This window comes from Scedosporium apiospermum (assembly GCF_000732125.1).
Source record: "Scedosporium apiospermum strain IHEM 14462 chromosome Unknown SEQ_SAPIO_0165, whole genome shotgun sequence".
In the NCBI taxonomy this organism is placed as follows: domain Eukaryota; kingdom Fungi; phylum Ascomycota; class Sordariomycetes; order Microascales; family Microascaceae; genus Scedosporium; species Scedosporium apiospermum.
In genome coordinates, this window is record NW_015971866.1 from 1,111,772 (window position 1) to 1,129,027 (window position 17,256).

The following is a 17,256-nucleotide window of genomic DNA, read 5'->3' on the forward strand; positions in this document are numbered from 1 at the left end:
CTAGCTCCAAGTCAACACAACAACGTCGTCCTCTGTTCTTTGTTCTTTTGTTGCTGGACGCCTCATAATTACGTGGCAGCGCCCAAACCACCGTGTCCTCAACTTCACCATCGAATCCAACATGCTCAAATACCATACAGGGACATGTTTCATCTGTCATTGAATATTGAAGTGAAAAGAACGGAAGGAAAAAAAAAGAAAAAGAAAAAAAAAAAGGAGGAAAAAAGCCGACAAGTCTATTTTTCCAGAATGCCCAAAAACTCAACCCGTCTAAATGCCAGTGACGAAAAGAAAAAAAAAGAAAAGAAAAAACAGAAGCAGAATCGTCTAAGTGTTCTCCCTCCTCCATGCATCTCGAACAGCCCCCTTCGCCACCTCCCTCAGCAACTCATGAAACTGCTGCCCCAACGCATCCACAACAACCTTCCCATCGGGCCGTAGCCGTTCCTCCAGCTCAATCTCCTCCATCGCCCGCGTAACATCCACACTCCCGTCCCACGCCGTCTCGCCGCCAACCCCCGGCTTGCCCGGCGTGATTCTATTAATAACGTCCTTTCCCTTGCGCATATTTCCCTCGAAACCCGGCGAGACGAGAGATTCGTCCAGGAGAGATTGCCAGCTGGCGAGATACATGCCCGGTCCGCACGACGTGCTCGACTCGGCCTTGTCCAGGATGGTCTGTACGCGAGCGTGCGTGATTCCGTGCAGCGAATCGAGGTAGTCTGAGTGCTTGTCGAGGACGGGTCGTATGGCATCCTGCTTCTCCTTAGGGAGGGACGCAAACATGAGTTGGAGCCGGTGTTGTGTGAATGCGTCGCCGCGAGTGCCAGCCGATGGGCCCTCGGCGCGGAATACTTCGGCGGCTCCCTGGGCCCATTCCTTCACCATGTCCCTGACCTCGGGACACTTGTTGGAAACGTGGTGCAGCCACTTATACACCGATCCCTTGTGGCGATGGAGCAAATCCACGTAATCTTCCACCGTCGGTAATTCGTACGCTCCGTCGTCATCCCGGTGTCCGTGTCCGTTCTTCGCCGTTTCCCTTCCCTCTCCAGATACCTTCCTACTCGAGCTCACGGCGATTAGATCTTCTATGAACGCCTTCGCCGCGTCGAGGTGTTCCGCTAAATCAATATTGTCGTGTATATTCCGTATCATCGGCTCGTACACGCCCACCACGTCGCGGACGGCCTGCGTGAGGAGATCGGGCGTCTGTCGGCAGAACGTGTTGACGATGACGTCCCTGTCGCGCGTCGACAGGTGCGCCGCGTAGTACTGGAGGCATTCGTGGTGCTGCGTCTCCGTTAAGGTGCAGGATAGGTTGGGGTGAGCGTCGTCGAGGATTGAGAAGATTATGGATTTTGAAGACTGGATGCTGAGTTGCCGTATTTCGAGACGCTTTTCCCTGGGGCCTTGGGCGTGTTTTCGGATGGCTTTTAGGTGCTTTGAACTTGGCGCTGCTTTGGACTTCTCGATCTTGTCGGCTGTCTTTTTGAATTCGGAAGAATCCCAATACATCACTCCGGATATGATTCTAAGGAGCGCGGACATTCCCGAGTTAGATTCGTAGCCGTATAGACAATTCGGACAATGTAGCAATAGGCCACGCACCTCTGAAGTAGATTCATCCCCTCGTCCGCCTTCGACGTCAACCCAGCCCAGTTCGAGAACGACCCCAAGCTCAACTTTGCAAGAAGCAGTTTCAGCAGGGAATTCAACATGGTCGCGGCATTCCCAAACTTAAGAATCTGCCGAATCATCCCGTAGGGAATAAGCCGGTGCGAGTTCCGGAACAGGCTGAGGACGTACTGGCCCTCGGGCGTGACGGCGAACACATGGTGCAGCAAACTCGCCAAGCTGTCGAAAGAAACCAAAGTTAGAACTGGGATAGGGGGGAAAAAAGGGAAAAGGGCCGAGACAGTAGCAAAAGAATTCCATGGTGGACACACTCACTTTATAATAGAATAGTCCGCCGCCGCTTTGACGAGATCCGAATGCCCCTCCACATCCTCGCTCTCCTCCAGCCACTCACACAACGCCTCAATCATCTCCCCATGAATCAGCTCCTCTAAAAACTCCTCCCACGAATCCTCCAAGCTCTTCTCCACCTCCTCGCCCTTCCCTCCATTCCCGTTCACGTTCACGCTCACGTTCGCATCCTCGCTCCCGTCCCTCGCATCGGAGTACGTTTCCGAACACTGATACCCACCCAAACACCCCCTCGCCAACATCTCAATAAGCGCCGACGCCCCGGTAGCCAAAGTCTTCCTAGTACCAATGGCCCCCTTGTCGTAGCTCTCACTCAGGTCCTCCTCCGCTAACTTCGCTAGCAGGCCCTGAACCCTCACATTCCAGAACTCCGGCGGTAGGTCCCGGATGCCCGGGAGCGGCAGGACGAACTTGACGAGGAGGGTCTGGAGCAGCGGTGACGTCGCCGAAGCGACTGGCTTTTTCTCATCGTCGTGGCCGTCGGTGCTCACGGGCGGAGCTGGCGCAAAGGGGTAGCCATACTGGGAGATGGTGTGCGGATGCTTAAAGGCCTCTATTTCGGAGTAGGTCTCTGCGTGGGTTAGGATGTTCAAGAGGGCGTGGATTTGGCGTTCTGTGAGCGGTGGGGGATCCATGCATTGTTCAGACGTCTGCATTACAATTTGCCGTGATGTTGGTGATCAAGTGCGTGCGAGTTCGTGATGAGATACCGGAATGTTCGGGTGAGGAATATATGTACAGGTGAAGCCGAGCGGGTGAGGATGCGATGAGATATTACTGTGGCTGGCAGTGACCATTCCTTCCTTCCCTTGTTGATTTCATCGATAACTCTAGGATGGAACTCTTTCCTGCGCGAAAATCATGAATGTCTCAAGATCTCATCTGGACCCTGGGGAGTTTTTGCTCGCGTGAGCTGACCGACCTTTCCTCTTGATCCTCGTCACACACTGTGGTAGGCACAGCCACCAAAGGCAAAAGTGAAAGAAATGAAGTCAAGGTCAAATGTTTTGTCGATGTCCTCGAAACAAGTCTCGAAACTCAAAATGGCGAGACCGGCGAGACCGCCAGAGCTAGACCCGGATCGGGAAACATCAAATACAAATGCAAAACCCCCTAAAACCCAATTACTCCCGCGCGGAGAGACACGAGACCAGGACATGGGGAAGTAGAAAATACACGCGTTTAATTCAATTTAAAATCTAATAAAAATAATAAAAATAATACGAATAATAGATTTCTGTTTTTATAGATTAGATGGCAGCCTGGAGCTTGCCCTCGGCGTGGAGAGGTCCACGTGATGGGACAGAGCAGAAGCTGTCCAAGTCAAGTGACGACGCCAAATCAACATCTCTTCCTCTTTTCGTACGGCATGTCTTCTCAGCCTTAGTCCGATGATCCACGCCTCTGGTATCTCGGGTCTGAAAGTGAGAATAGAAGGAATACGCCGTGGTTTCAACGCGCCGCGAAAGCCCGCCGAACCATCCGGGCACATTCCCCACGCTTGCTCTCGCGTTTTGAAGTGATCTCGAGGCCATGGGTGAAATAAAAAAGATATCGGCCACAAGACGTATTGTAATAAAAACGCTGTCTGCCCCGGGTTCCGGAGACTTTTTTCCGTTTGGTCTTTGTGTTTGTGTGCTTGCATCGCAGATGCGAGCAACTGAGCACACCGAGCACCCTTCCTTGCACGTGAAATCTCGGCGGCAAAGAAGTGAAACAAACAGTCATTGGAGAGGGTATATTTCTATCGTCTAACACCAAGTGGGCATTCTATTCAGTTAGTAGTAGTATACAGTCGATGAGAGGGATACATCACAGATGTAAAAACACCAAAACACAACTTGAGTTCAAAAAACCTCATCACTTCTCGAAAACGTGTTTTAGTTTTGAGAACCGTTCGAGTTCATGTCGTGGACAGTCCAGGAATCGTCAACCCAAGGCTGCTTCTGTCCGATGAAGCACAACCTTCCGGCATCCTGCTCGAGGCCTTCGACGATATACTTCTGCGCCGCCTCGCGGACCTGATCTTTCGTGACGTCCAAGAGTCGCTCTCGGCGCGCCTGCTTCATCTCGTCCGTGATACCGTAGAGGAAGTAGTTCATGCCCTCCTCGTTGACAGACCGCGGCGCGTCGATGCGCTGGAACACCGAGATCTTGGCTTCCTCGAGGTCGCGGTCGGTCCACTCCTTTTCTGTTGCCCAGCGCCCCGTGTCCCGCATGATGGAAATGGTGTTGAGCGGGTTCGGGTCGCGGTACGAATAGAAGCCGAAGAGGCCATCAAGCGCCGAGCAGTAAGCACCGCCGCCGTAAGCACCTCCCTTCTCTCGAATCTCGTGGTGGAGATGCTTGTGGGTGAGGAGCTGTGCTAGGACTTGGAGCGGCGCACCTTCCGCTGCAGTATACGACGTCGTCGGCACGGAAAGACCGCCGTAGTAGACGTGATATGGCAGGGGGAAGAATGCCTTCTTATCTTGGGGAAGACCCGCGGAGGAGTTTGTCGATGAGCCAAAGTCAAAAGGCGCCTTCGCCCTCGCCGAAAGGAACTGCCCCAAAGCCTTCGTGTTGTCCTGAACGCTCTCGGATCCACAGGTGATCGCTGTGCGCATATTGTTGCCTGAAAGGATAAAGTTCTGAATCCTCTTCAACTTCTCAATCACGTCGCTGAGACTATCAGCCGCTGGTCGGCTGGCAAGCGAGGTAATGAGCTTAACCTGAGAAAGCCCTCCGACTTGCTGCTGGAGCCAGGCGGCTCGCGTTAGACCAGATTCGGCATAGCCCCTGGCGAACTGGTGTCCCGAAGACGCGATATCGTTGACTAGGCCGTCGGCGGATGTCTGAAGGAGTTGCCGAATTCGAAGCGGGGCTTCTGCGCTATCAAAGTCCGTCTCGACAACGAGCTTTCTGATAATGTCGAACATGGCTGGCACGTTTCGGTCCAAAGCCATGCCGCTAAAGGCAATGCCTTCGGTCGCCTCCCGGAAGTTTGTGGGCGATGACGCCACGCGGTAGCCAACAGAGACACCGCCAGTCTTGAGCTTGATCAGATCCTCCAACTGCTCCATGGTCATATCCTTCGTACCAAGACGCATGATGCTATCGGCAAAGAGCGGCATGAGCTCTCGAAGTTCATCAGGAAGGCCCTCAATTGTGTTGATGGCTCGGAAATATGTGAGTCCGTTCGTCGGCGCCTCGCGCCACTGAACGCTAACATCGTCCAACTTGTCATGACGCAAGACGGAGCGCTTCGCTTCTCGGGGAATGTCGGCAACGTGAACGCTGGGAAGACACTCCAGGTCTTCCGTCCTGGTCTTGCCCTGCTCCAGGAGCAGGGTTTGCTCTTGAGCCTCGAAGACCTTTCGAGCCTCAGCTTCTCCACCTAGCTGCGAAGCTGCTTGCTCGATCTTCGACGCAAGCCGCTGCTTCTCTTCCTGGGCAATTCCCTCTCCATATGTTGGTGAAGGGGCCATGACGAAGGTGAGAGTGTTGTCATTCAGCAGGTACTTGTCGAGAAGGCCCTCGAGGTAACCACCCTTGGCAAGCTCAGCTTGGAACGCGGAGATGGTCTCGTTCCAGGCCAAAGAGTCGAAGGGATCGACGCCACTGAACCACTTAGACTTCAAGCGGTGAAGCAGCGAGAGACCAAAGGTTGCCGTCTTGTGCTTCAGGCCGAGCTCAATCTGGTGAATGGCGCCGTCGATCTTGGTTTGATCGAAGCCCTTTGCCCGGGCCCCTTCAAGGATCCGTCGAACCTCTGCCTTTAGCTTAGGGACGTCTGCCTCCTTGAGTCCTGACAGGCCAATGGAAAAGATACCGTGGCTCGGACTGCTGTCATAGCCAGTATTGGGGCTCCAGTCGGTGCCAAGGCCAGACTCGATGAGGCCCCTGTAAAGCGGCGAGCCGTAGCCGTCCAACAAAAGGTTGGACAGGAGTGATAGCGAGAATGACTCAAGCGTATTCTTAGTCTCGCCCATAATCCAAGATACCGAAGCCTTGTACTGCCTGTCGGGGTCAACCAATGGGTCGATGGGGCCAGTCACCGTCACCTCCATGGGACCGGAGCTCAGGTCGATAGGTCGCCTATGATCAACCAGCTGGTGGGTCTCTCGGAACTCGGCTAGGCGCTCGTTAACCTCCTGCAGGTGGTCCGCGAGAGCCATGTCGCCGTAGGTGAAGAACTTGGCGTTGCTTGGGTGGTAGTTCTCGAAATGGAATTGCTTTAGCTGCTCATAGGTAAGGTCCGTGATTTTCTGGGGATCTCCGCCCGAGTTATTGATGTCGGGGAAGATGTGGTCCTGGAATCGGATATAATACAAATATCCGGCATCAGACATCTGACCCTTCATCTCGTTGTAAACCACACCCTTGAACACCAGCCTGTTGCCCTCCTCACCGGCTTCAGCCTGCGGGTTCTCGGGGCCGATTCGCCAGCCCTCCTGGAGAAAGTCGGTTCGTTTGAGAAGGGGATGCAGGGTCGCATCCATGTAGACCGACATGAGGTTCTTGAAGTCCTGCGCATTGGTAGTGGCAAAGGGGTAGTACGTATGGTCGGAGGCTGTGAAGGCGTTCATGAAGTTCGACAAAGTGCGCGGAAGCATCTTGAAGAAGGGGTCTCGGATAGGGTACCTGCCAATTGGGTGTGGTGTTAGCTAGCAAGACACCACGCGCAGGTTGCTGTCGGTCAAAGGACCAAAGGGTGTCATTTACTTTTCACTTCCGCACAGCGTCGTGTGCTCGAGAATATGTGGGATGCCCGTATCATCCGGAGGATTCGTCTTGAAGCCAACTGAAAAGACATTGTTGTTATCCTCCCTCGCAATATGGAGATAGTCGGCGCCAGTCTTGTCGTGCTTGAGGTGAAGGGCAGTCAGCTCGAGCTCAGGAACATGCTTGGAGCGCATGAGCGTGAAGCCGTGCAGCTTCTCGCCGATCTTGGGATACAGCGCCGCATCGGTAACCGCCGGCGCAGCCGTCTGGGCGACATGGCCGGCCTGGCGAGCAGCAGTTCGCAACATGGTCGGAACCCAGTATCTTGTTGTGGTGTGTAGTATGCCCGAGGCCTAAAAGAGCATGACACACTAAAAAGGTTGTTGCCCAAGATACTCCAGTGATGGATTGGAGAAGGATGGAATTCCTTCCTTGACCAGGAGAAGTTATCGTCGTCTGATGTTCTGATGTTACAAGTATACAAAGTCCGAAGTATATAAGATACGAAGATTGCGAAAGAAGTACGAAGTACAATTGCACCCGAGTCAGAGTCCCCACCTCGCTGACTAAGAAAAAAAATCGGGAAGTTGCGTCCTTGTCGTTGAGTGTTGCTGTGGCTTAATAAAAAAAAAAAATTGTCTCAAAAATCGACAGGAGCAAGGTTGGTCGGTCTCAGAGCGGCAAGACCACGGCTTTTGGGAGTCTGGGGCAAGACCCAGGTTGAGGGTTTAGTCATCAGCGCAATAACTCACAACCTCTTGGCAAGACGATGTCACGGAAAGCCATGGTCCAATCGGCCTGGCCAATGACTGCCGCTCTAACACGGGCGCTGTGGACCTGTGTGGACCTTAAACTGGCTGCAAAGGGAATTTATAGTGTTCGAAGAAGTACTTCTTCCTTGCAATTGATAGGTGCAGGACCGAAGACTCCAGCAAGAACACCCACACACGACAGGCAGAAAAGTCCAAGTACATCGCATCAATCAATACCGACACCACCAGCCAGACCCCGACTTGTTTCCAGGTACTTCGTACATCGTACCTCGTGCTCTTGTCCCTCTGTGGACTTTACAAGACAAACTCCGTTGCAGACCATCTTCAGCCCATTTCCTCTAGTTCCCACCTGTACATGACCGAATGAAAAAATCCCAATCCACGACCAAAACACTTTGGTGCCCCAGATCCCCGATCCCCGACCCCCGACGACATATCTGCCCCTCCCAACGGCGTGGCCACTGGATCCCAGCGGACCCGGGAGAACAGCCCATATATCCTGTCGTAATTTGAGAGCCGCCGGTAGGGATTGGGGCCTTTATCAACTGGTAAGTCGAAATACTGTCTGGGGTCTTGTGGCTCAAGCAGTTCCTAGCCATGCTGTAGTTTCCACCTTGATTGTCCTGGCGCCAACAAGCCGGTTGCGACTGCCTCAAGCTCGAGGTGCAGCCTTTCGTCTTTGCTGCTTTGGCCTTGCTTGGTTGATGTTCCTTCCCTCTTTTTTGCTGACTCTTCATGTTCTTTCTCAGGCTGATAATCCCCGCCCATTGCTCCTGCCTCTCGAGTGTTCCTGACCCACGACCCTATGATTCACATCGATCCGCCTACAGAGACACATGTCGCAATTGACAAGCTAAACCTCCACCCTCTTTTTCTTTGTTTCTCATTCTAGTCTCCTACCACTACTTCAACTGTTCTACGAAAGTAGTAGGCACGGGACTCATACATCTCTCATTAAAACGTTCCGTGCTCGCTTGAGCTCGCGTGACAGCCACGAGTTCCACCAGTTTTTCTCTATCCTCTCGACCACCTACCCCTACGGGGATGCCTACCCAAGTAAACGGCCACTCCGACCACACCATGGCGAACGGATCCGACGTCGTGCCGCAATCGGCCCCGGGGAAGAAGGGTAAACAGAGAAAGGTGGTCGATAACAATGATACGACACGACTCCTCCAAGCCCGTATCTCCCAGCTGGAGCAAGACGCCGCCGGAGAGAAAGACCAGGAAGCCGAAATTGGTATGCGATTCCTCGCCATGTTCCCTTCACATTCTCCCGCTCGCCCGCCAACGCGGCAGGCTTTTCGTCGTGGCGGATTAGTTCGTCTTTCTAACATATGCGGTGTTCGTCCAGAGAGAGAGGTCAAGCGAGCCAATCGAGATCTAATGCAGCAGATGGCCAAGATCCAGGACCCTGGCGACAAAATCGACTTTCTACTGCGCAAGTCGAGCGAGCTGCTGGCTGATATGCGCCGGATGGAGCGCGAGAACCAGAAGAACAAGAAGCGTGGCGACACCCTTCAGAAGGAGAAGGACGCCAACCGTACCGAGCTCAGCAAAACTGTCACTTTGAAGGAGAAGCTGGAAAAGCTCTGCCGTGAACTGCAGAGGGATAACAACAAGCTCAAGGTATGATGATACGGCCCACTTGGACTTCTGACTGTTGCTACTTAGGATGGTGAGGCCGCGGGTATTGACAAGCCGAATTTGCAGAACGAGAACAAGACCCTGAGCGATACGTTGAAGCACAGTGACGCAGCTTGGGACGATAAACTTGCCACGGTCCTGGCGAAGCTCGACGGCTACCAAGACGTCAAGGACAACCCTGGACGAGCCTCCGTTGATACCGAACTGGACGAGCTGTAAGCGGCCACCCCACCCCCATCTTTGGACACCGAAAAATTTTTGCAAGCTAACGCTACGAAGGTTCCGCGTGCGCTTTAAGACGTTTATCGAGCAGTACGATCTTCGAGATCTCCACTACCAGGCCGGAATGCGCAGCAAAGAGCTCGAGGTACAATACCACATGAGCAGGTATGAGAGGGAAAGGAAGCGCTCCGAGGCCGAAGTCGTTAAGTCGCGACACCTAGAGTCGCAAGTGCAGACCTTTGCGAAGACTGAGGCCGACCTGAGAAGCCAACTTAACGTCTATGTTGATAAGTTCAAGCAGGTATGCTCGCCGTCATGAGCGTCGCCATCGCCTTCCCTCCTCCCCCTCCCGTCCCTTTTCGCTCATACTAACCCATATTTAAAAGGTCGAGGATACCCTTAATAACAGCAACGACCTGTTCCTCTCCTTCCGCAAAGAGATGGAAGACATGTCTAAGAAGACCAAGCGCCTCGAAAAGGAAAACGAGACGTTTAAGCGCAAGCACGATGCCACGAATGCTAACATCTTCCGCATGGCCGAGGAGCGCGAAGACCTCAAGAAGCGCCAAGAGGCCGCCGAGAAGAAATGCGATAAGCTCATGAGCATCATCCGCAACATGCAGCAGCAGGGCCGTAAGATCCCCCCTGGCGCCCATGAAGCTCTCGAGAGCTATTCATCGTCCGGCGGTAACGGCGAGAGCGAGTACTCGAATGAGGACGACCCCGAGGACGAGGAGGACGAGGAAGACGAAGATGATGAGGAGGAGGAGAGCGAAGAGTATGAGGATGACGAAAGCGAGGAGGACAAGCCTCTCACAAACACCACGGGTCAACAAAACATCCCCGCTGTCAAGGCCGCCCCCAGACCTTTTGGACCTGAGAGGCCTCCTCATCAGCAGGCGCAGAAGAATCAGCAGTTGGCTCACGCTCAGACGGTTATCAACGGCCATTAAACCTGAGATTTGCTCGGCTGTTTTTTGCAATGTTGCTTCGGCCTGTCTATGATTTTACTTCTCCCAAAGCGCACCACATCCTCTGTTTGGTTTGCTCTGTACTCTGTGCTTGCGCTGCCAGACATGCTGTATATTTGGAATGTATGCCTCTGCCCCCTTGACACTGATGTAGTTCAGATCCCCCCCCCTTCTCTTACCTTTAGAGTTCTGAGCTAGTCGGAAACTCTATTATTACTATTGACAAAAGGGTCAGGGTCTTGCTCGTCAGGACAAGGATGAGGCAATGATGGCTCAAGTACAGACAGACTTCAGCTCCCCCAAGCTCAAGAACCAATAATAAAGAAGAAAGAAAAACAAGAATATACAAACTCTCTCCTCTTGCCCCTGCTGTTTTAATCCGTAGATTGATGCTTCACTTCAGCCGAGCTAACCCTATTGTATTGTTGTTTACTTGTTTACTCGATGATGCCAGGTGTACAAAGGTAGAAGGACAAAGTTTAGAGTTGCAAGGACCACTTGATTGACTTCTTTTCCCCCATTCAATATCCATGCACAGTGGTTTTTGCCCGTCTCGTTTGGGGTTACACGACATGAGCAGATCTGCTAGGTTCAACTCTAAATTAACAAAGCGTCATTGTTCGTTACAACTAGTTCAAGGTTTAAGGGGGGAAGTGAAAAATCATCAATTACTATCTAGGAATTGGTCAATTCCACACTCCTTTCAAGGGTTTTCGCATCTCTTTACCTCTGCTATGCAGAGGAAAAAAAAATAACACACAGAAGTTGAAAAAAACATTGTAACCCCCCTTTCCCCCTCCTTTATTCCTCTATGCCGTCCCCTAACTTGTTCCAACTTGGGGGACACCTCACTTTCACATGGTCAAGAGGGCCTTCGCGCCAGGCTCACTGCAAACATAGACAACATCATGATTGTCGGAAAAGCCATTGAACCTCGTAGCAGAGCACTTGGTGTAAGCACCCATGTTTTCAAAGTAGATCCAATCGCCGACGTCGAGGATCTGATCGAAACGGATGCTCTCGGTGATGCGGTCGATGCCATCGCAGGTTGGACCCCAGATGGAGTACTGGATGCCCTCGCCGGTGACGGAGGCGGAGGCCTCGGGCTTGTCATAGCAGAGGCGGTCGCCAGCGCGTAGGATCTTGGCAACGGGGTTGTAGTGGTCGAACATGATGCAGGAGAAGTTGCCGTAGACGCCATCGTTGACGTAGACCATGTAGCCCGTCTCGGCCATGCTGGGATCCTCGATGGTGCGGCGCGCGATGACGTGGCAGGCGATGGTGAAGGCCGACGAGACGAAGAAGCGGCCCGGTTCGGCGATGATGTTAACGTCGCGCGAGGGTGGGAAGTACTGGTCGAGGGCGGCGGTGAGGACAGCGGCCATCTCCTCGAAAGTCTCGCCGCAGAAGCCACCGCCAACGTCGAGAGTGCGCAGGTCGTAGCCGTGCTCGCGGGCTTGCTCGAAGACAATGTGGGAATCCCGGACAGCCTTGAGGAAGGCCATGGGATCCGAGGCGCCGGAGCCGACGTGGAAGCTCACGCCGACAACGTTGAGGCCGAGCTCACTAGCCAAGGCGAGGAGGCTGTCGGTGGTGTCCATGGCGGCACCGAATTTCATGCTCAGACGGCACTGGCTCGACGTATCGTCGGTCATGATGCGCAGGTAGAGCTCGGCGTTGGGGTAGAACTTGGCAATCTTGCGCAGCTCGTCGCCATTGTCAAAGGTCATCTGCTTGACGCCAACGGCTCTGACGTGGCGGAGGTAGGAGCCGGTCTTGCATGGCTGGGCATAAATGACGCGGTCAGGGTTCAAGCCGAGAGAGAGAACCTGGTCGATTTCGGCCTTGGAGGCGCAGTCGAATCCGGTGCCGAGGCTGGAGAGGAGCTTGAGGACTTGGGGATCCGGGTTGCATTTGACGGCTAAAAAAAGAGGGGAGAGACGAGTTAGATAGAGCACGCACACGCGCGCATGGCGGTGCCCGGTTTTGGAAAAGAGAAGAAAACTCACCGTAGAAGGGCCGAATGCGGGGGAGATTCAACTTCCAGCGCTGGTACTGGCGGTAGACGTCGCCCAGATCAGCGACGAAGAAGGTGTCCTCATCGCCGGGCTCGCAGCGCTCATGGTCAATATCATCGATCCGCTGGCGCATGGCCTCGGCAATGATTTGCTTGGGTAGCTTTACTCCATGATGATGATGGTCACCATCGGAGAGATCGTAACTTTTCATAGGAACATGATGGTTGAGTGGTGCGTAGTGCTCGATGACGGCAGTTGCCATAACCATATCCCAGGATTGATAGCGTCGATGCGACGGCGAAATAGCTGCAAGTGTTGGGGTTTCTCTGTTCTTGGCTTATCGAGAAGAGACTTGAAGCTCTAGCTTTCTGGCGGTGCAGTTGTTGACGCGTGGGAAAAAAGAGATGGGAATGCTATCTCTGTTTTGGGGGGTGGGGGATTTGTTCTGTTTTGTGCTTGAGAGAATTGACAGTCGATATCAAGCGGTCGTTGGGAAGGTGCACTCGAGAGATATCAAGATTTACTCAAGAGGAGTTTCTTCTTGGTCTCCGGGTGTGTTGAGTGGGCGTACACGTGTGCGTGTGCGTTTGCGTGGGAACAGAAATTTAAACCTTCAAAACGAGGGAAGGTGTTATGGAGGTCGGAAGCGGTAGGAAACAGATGAACCCTCGGCAAACTTGCGCGGCCTCCTCGACTCTTCCTCGGTGAGAGGAAGAACCTCAGGAGTCGTCCTATGCGGCAGCTGGTGGTTGTTGGGAAACAAGGGGGACTGGTGTTGCAAGGGAGAAGACTCGAAGAGCGGAATGTCGAGACGCTTACGGGGCGACTTCAGAATCGGCGGGGGGAGGAAGAAAGTTGATGATATGGAAGGTTTTGCGAACGCTGAAATCTTGGTCACTGACGAAATCTACGGCCTCGAGAGCCGTGGTGGATATGGCGCCTTTGAGAACGACCAAAGGCGGAGTCGAATCGATTTTATCGTTGCAGACGTTGATCGTCGGCAGACATTCAAGATGCGAGAAGCCGCAGGTCAAAAGGGGGAAAGGTCGAGGGTCGGTGTTGTTTCTAAATATCTCAAGAGAGATGATGCGATCGGGGCGAGACGGCAAGGTCTTCTGGAGAGAGGAGAATGTGTGTGGTCTTGGACAATTGGAAATATGAAGGGCTGAGGTGCGGTAAGCTCAGTGCGGGAGGTGGATGGACGAGGTCGTTGTAGTGGGTCGTGCTGCCTTTTATTGTTTTTTGCCCCTCCCTCACAATTTTTTTTTTTTTTTTCGCTCTGCACTTTCTATTTTGGAAATTCTGTGCTCCACTGTGCTGCAAAAGATCTGGAAGGAACAGAACACTGTTGCAGTGGCGTGCATGGGTACGGTACATGTACATATGTGCAATACAAGGTACTTGTCATGCTTCGTCAAACCCGGCAGTGCTCACTGACAAATACGACGAGTACAGCAGTTGAAGTGCAAGTGGGGCAAGGTCGTCGAGTCAATGGACAAAGTGTTTGTACTTGTACCTCAATGACCAGTTCGAACCTGTGTTGCAGCAAGCGGATTGGGCAATTTCGCAAGGGGCAGGAACAGAATGACAATGATTGGGAACTTGCTGCATCAATTGCTGGAAACGGACAAAGTACCGGGCCACCGTCAGGTTCAAGAAGGAGCGGCCAGAGATGATTGATTCAACCGATGCTGTACAACTGCGAAGTATACGAAGTAATGACTCGAGAAACAAACCGGGCAATGGACTGGACACCATCTCATCCAGGTATCACAGGTATCACGGGTATCACGGGCATCACTACGAAGTAGTCGCTTCAATAATAAACACTTGATCACTTGGTAATCTAATGAAGAAAAGGAGCAAAGCTTCGATGAATGCAGGATCAAGTGTAACGGGACGAAAACTACTTAATAATTCAGCATCTGAACCTCCGAAGTCCACTATTGATCAACCCAACGCCATGTCACCGCCCATTTGACAGCGCCTCACCTGTGTGCCTGTGTGCCGTGCTCGGCAAGGGCGAAATGGAAAATGCAAATTCGAGGTCCCTAAAGTCCCCGAGTCTGAATCAGAGCCAATTACGAAGTATTTCCTTGATGTTTCTGAGCTAGTGCGTGGAAAGAGGGCACCCGAGTGGGCTGGTCGTGGCGGGGTGAGATCAAATGGAGGGGAACAATTGAATGGTCAATGGCAGCGAGCTCTGAAAGGTCGATTGGCGGGGCTCCAGACAAATGCAACGGACCGAGACCTCAGTGGAAGCTCGAAAAAAAAAAAAGCTTGAGCCAGTACGGAGTACGGGGTCTGGTTAACATTGAGCCCATGCCACGCCACACCAACTTTACGAAGTAGTAGTTTATTTCGAAGTCATCATCCCAGGCACAACAAACTAACTTGCGGACACTATCGTCCAATTGTCCCTTTCCGAGATCATCCAAGGACCCAACACACTCCGTAGTTTGAGCTGATTTCCCTCATCTGAAATCACCCCATTGATCGTTCCTGGCTTCCGAACCTAGTTCAATATCCTCATAATTTTGACCGTGAGGAGCAGGCTTTCCCTGGCCGCCCCCGTGGACAGGAGACATCCCCTCTCGAGTCCCGACCCCCTCGACCTCCACCAATTATTAGGTATTAGGGCTCGCTAGTTGGCAACAGATGGCACACCACACGATACAAGATGCCATCATCTCTCCCCGTACCAAGGACATTTGGAGCCGAGCTCTCACGTCAAGCGTCCCAAGTAACTGTGTCCTCGGTGCCTGTCCACGCCATGTCCCGGATCTAGATCGTGAAGCGGTCTAGTGCAGTTGCAGTTGCAGTTACTGTTGCAATGTAGCGAGCGCCGATTCGGACGGGGAAGCGGCAGGAGAGCTGCTCTCTCCCCTCCCCTCTCGTCCTCTCCTTCTCGGCCAACAGCTAATATCGGACTGACGACTCACCAGACCGCAATAACCATTGCGCAGTAGCGTGCCTCTCCCGTCACTTTTCATATTTCTCCCTGCTTCGTACTTAGTATGCAACAGTCTCCGTTTCCATTCACGCCCTGCTAATATCGAGAAATCCTCCCATGCCCCTTACCCCTTTGCCCGCTTGGTTACTCCCTCGACCTCGGCGCTGAGGGCGGGTGCTGTGATTCACGGATTGTACTGGGGTACTCTCAGCTCCAATGATTCATCGAATACTCATATAGGATACTCACAAAGGTTGCCGTATGAAGCTGCCCTTTCCATCACTGCGCTAGCATCGACAAGGACGTAATAATAACTCTAGCCCCTACCGAACAATCAAGATGAGGAATCTAACGACCTAGAGTCTCCCCCCCTCCCCCTCCTTTTCCCTGGCAACCGCTGCACGCTGAGCCTGAGCTCTAAAGACCCAAGCGGAACGGCGGGGGGACTTTGTGTGATGCGATACATTGGATCCCGCCGCTCGCCTCGCACCGCAGCATGCACGAGCCGATTACAGCATGAGCTGTAGACTCCCTCCTTCATTCACACCTCTCTAGCCGTATTAAATAGCGCTTTGACTCAGGTAACTAGTATATATCGTGAGGACCGTCGTTCCCGTAACAAGAAGACAAGATACGACCAAAAGCCATGGATTCCCGTGGGACACCCTAGTACGAGGAACCAGTGCCTGCTCACTATCTCCTCAAGCTTGATGAAGAGGAGAGTTTCAAGCAATGTCTCGTCTTCCATAGGACTTTAATAGATCCCGCCGTCCTCATGTCGGTGACTGTAGTGAAGAAGCTCCTTGCGCTGGAGGATTTTGAGATGAAGATGTAGAATAGGATATAACCGAATCCTGATCCCCAATGCGACTTCGAAGCATCCAATCTTAGGCAGGCTATGGCGAGCTACGAGCATGGATCAGTGTTTTGCGAACTCGAGCCGAACGAGGCTTCCGCCTACGAAGTCTCCAACGGTTGATTCACCCTGACAAAGGGGGCAGAGAGGCTAGTCGATGTTCAGGTGGGTGGGGATTTGAAGAGTATCGAGCTTCCGAAGATGTCTTCAATTTGAGGTACTAGTACACCATCAAGCACCAATGTTCAAGCATGGACATCCACTCCGGCGCGGGCAGTGACTTCTCCTTTACCTGTGTACTCCTTTAAAGCTATTTTCTGCCCCCATCAAACCCGACAAAAATGGATATTCCATTCCTCATTAGATGGGCGGCAACGCCCTGGCCTTCGCCTTCGCCCTCCTGTTCTTTTCCCATCTTGTTTCCGTGCCAGAACCTCACTGGCCTATCGTCCCCTCTGAACAACAGCTCGACGGCTTCCAATACAATTTCGTGTCTTCCTCCTCAAAGCGGTAAAAGAAAGACTTCCCTGGTCCACTTTAATGCTCGCGAATCTAAGAGAGAACCCCTGGGAAGACAGCACGCAACATCCTCCCCAAGGCGGTGCGGTACCTGCACCATAGGGGCGCGCTGATAACCCGCCCTAACTGTCTATTCCACTCTTATCCGTTAAAGATAGCAACTTGACCGGGGATTCTTGGACTGTCTTTTGGTTTTCTTCCCGCGTGAAATTGATCCTGGATCCTGTAATGTCCGACCGGCTCTGCTTCAGGAAGCGTACCTCAATCCCGATCTTGATCGGATCACGAGTCATGGCCCCAGCTTCTTCACCTTTATTGAAGCCTATCCCAGTGAAGACCATATACAAAACACCGTCCTTACAGAAGAGCTTGGAGATTAACTCTCTCAGCTCTTCGCCCAGATCAGCCTCACTCACGATCCCCAGGCTATAAAAGATATAGTACCCGATGATAAATAGGCCAAGCTCAAAAAGGTGACAATACCAAATCCCAAGGCCACAATGCGTGGGAGGGCAGGGTTGCAAACGGCCACCATATGTGTTCCTTCTATACCTCTTGGCCGAGGATATCGAGAGACAAGGACCCGGCGAGGCAGGGGTGAAGA

The 17,256-nt window shown here is 52.8% G+C and overlaps 4 protein-coding genes across 4 annotated transcripts; 1 reads left to right on the top strand and 3 right to left on the bottom strand.

Annotated features, from left to right (window-relative positions):
• Nucleotides 1-327: 327 nt before the first annotated feature.
• Nucleotides 328-2,624, bottom strand: SAPIO_CDS10475 (uncharacterized protein; the record flags this gene model as incomplete). The annotated part of the gene is made up of 3 exons (XM_016784058.1): nt 328-1,534; nt 1,612-1,857; nt 1,954-2,624. The coding sequence occupies 3 exons, from the start codon at nt 2,622-2,624 to the stop codon at nt 328-330; spliced, it is 2,124 nt and encodes a 707-aa protein (XP_016638888.1).
• A 1,245-nt stretch (nt 2,625-3,869) lies between these two features.
• SAPIO_CDS10476 (Mitochondrial presequence protease) lies at nt 3,870-7,001 on the bottom strand (the record flags this gene model as incomplete). Its single annotated transcript, XM_016784059.1, has 2 exons — nt 3,870-6,612; nt 6,694-7,001. The coding sequence occupies 2 exons, from the start codon at nt 6,999-7,001 to the stop codon at nt 3,870-3,872; spliced, it is 3,051 nt and encodes a 1,016-aa protein (XP_016638889.1).
• Nucleotides 7,002-8,546: 1,545 nt separating this feature from the next.
• On the top strand, nt 8,547-10,288 carry SAPIO_CDS10477 (putative muscle-derived protein (Neurite-outgrowth-promoting); the record flags this gene model as incomplete). The annotated part of the gene is made up of 5 exons (XM_016784060.1): nt 8,547-8,706; nt 8,821-9,095; nt 9,150-9,328; nt 9,393-9,636; nt 9,722-10,288. 5 exons carry the CDS (start codon nt 8,547-8,549, stop codon nt 10,286-10,288), a joined length of 1,425 nt encoding a protein of 474 aa, XP_016638890.1.
• An 872-nt stretch (nt 10,289-11,160) lies between these two features.
• Nucleotides 11,161-12,592, bottom strand: SAPIO_CDS10478 (Ornithine decarboxylase; the record flags this gene model as incomplete). The annotated part of the gene is made up of 2 exons (XM_016784061.1): nt 11,161-12,227; nt 12,316-12,592. The coding sequence occupies 2 exons, from the start codon at nt 12,590-12,592 to the stop codon at nt 11,161-11,163; spliced, it is 1,344 nt and encodes a 447-aa protein (XP_016638891.1).
• Nucleotides 12,593-17,256: the final 4,664 nt, after the last annotated feature.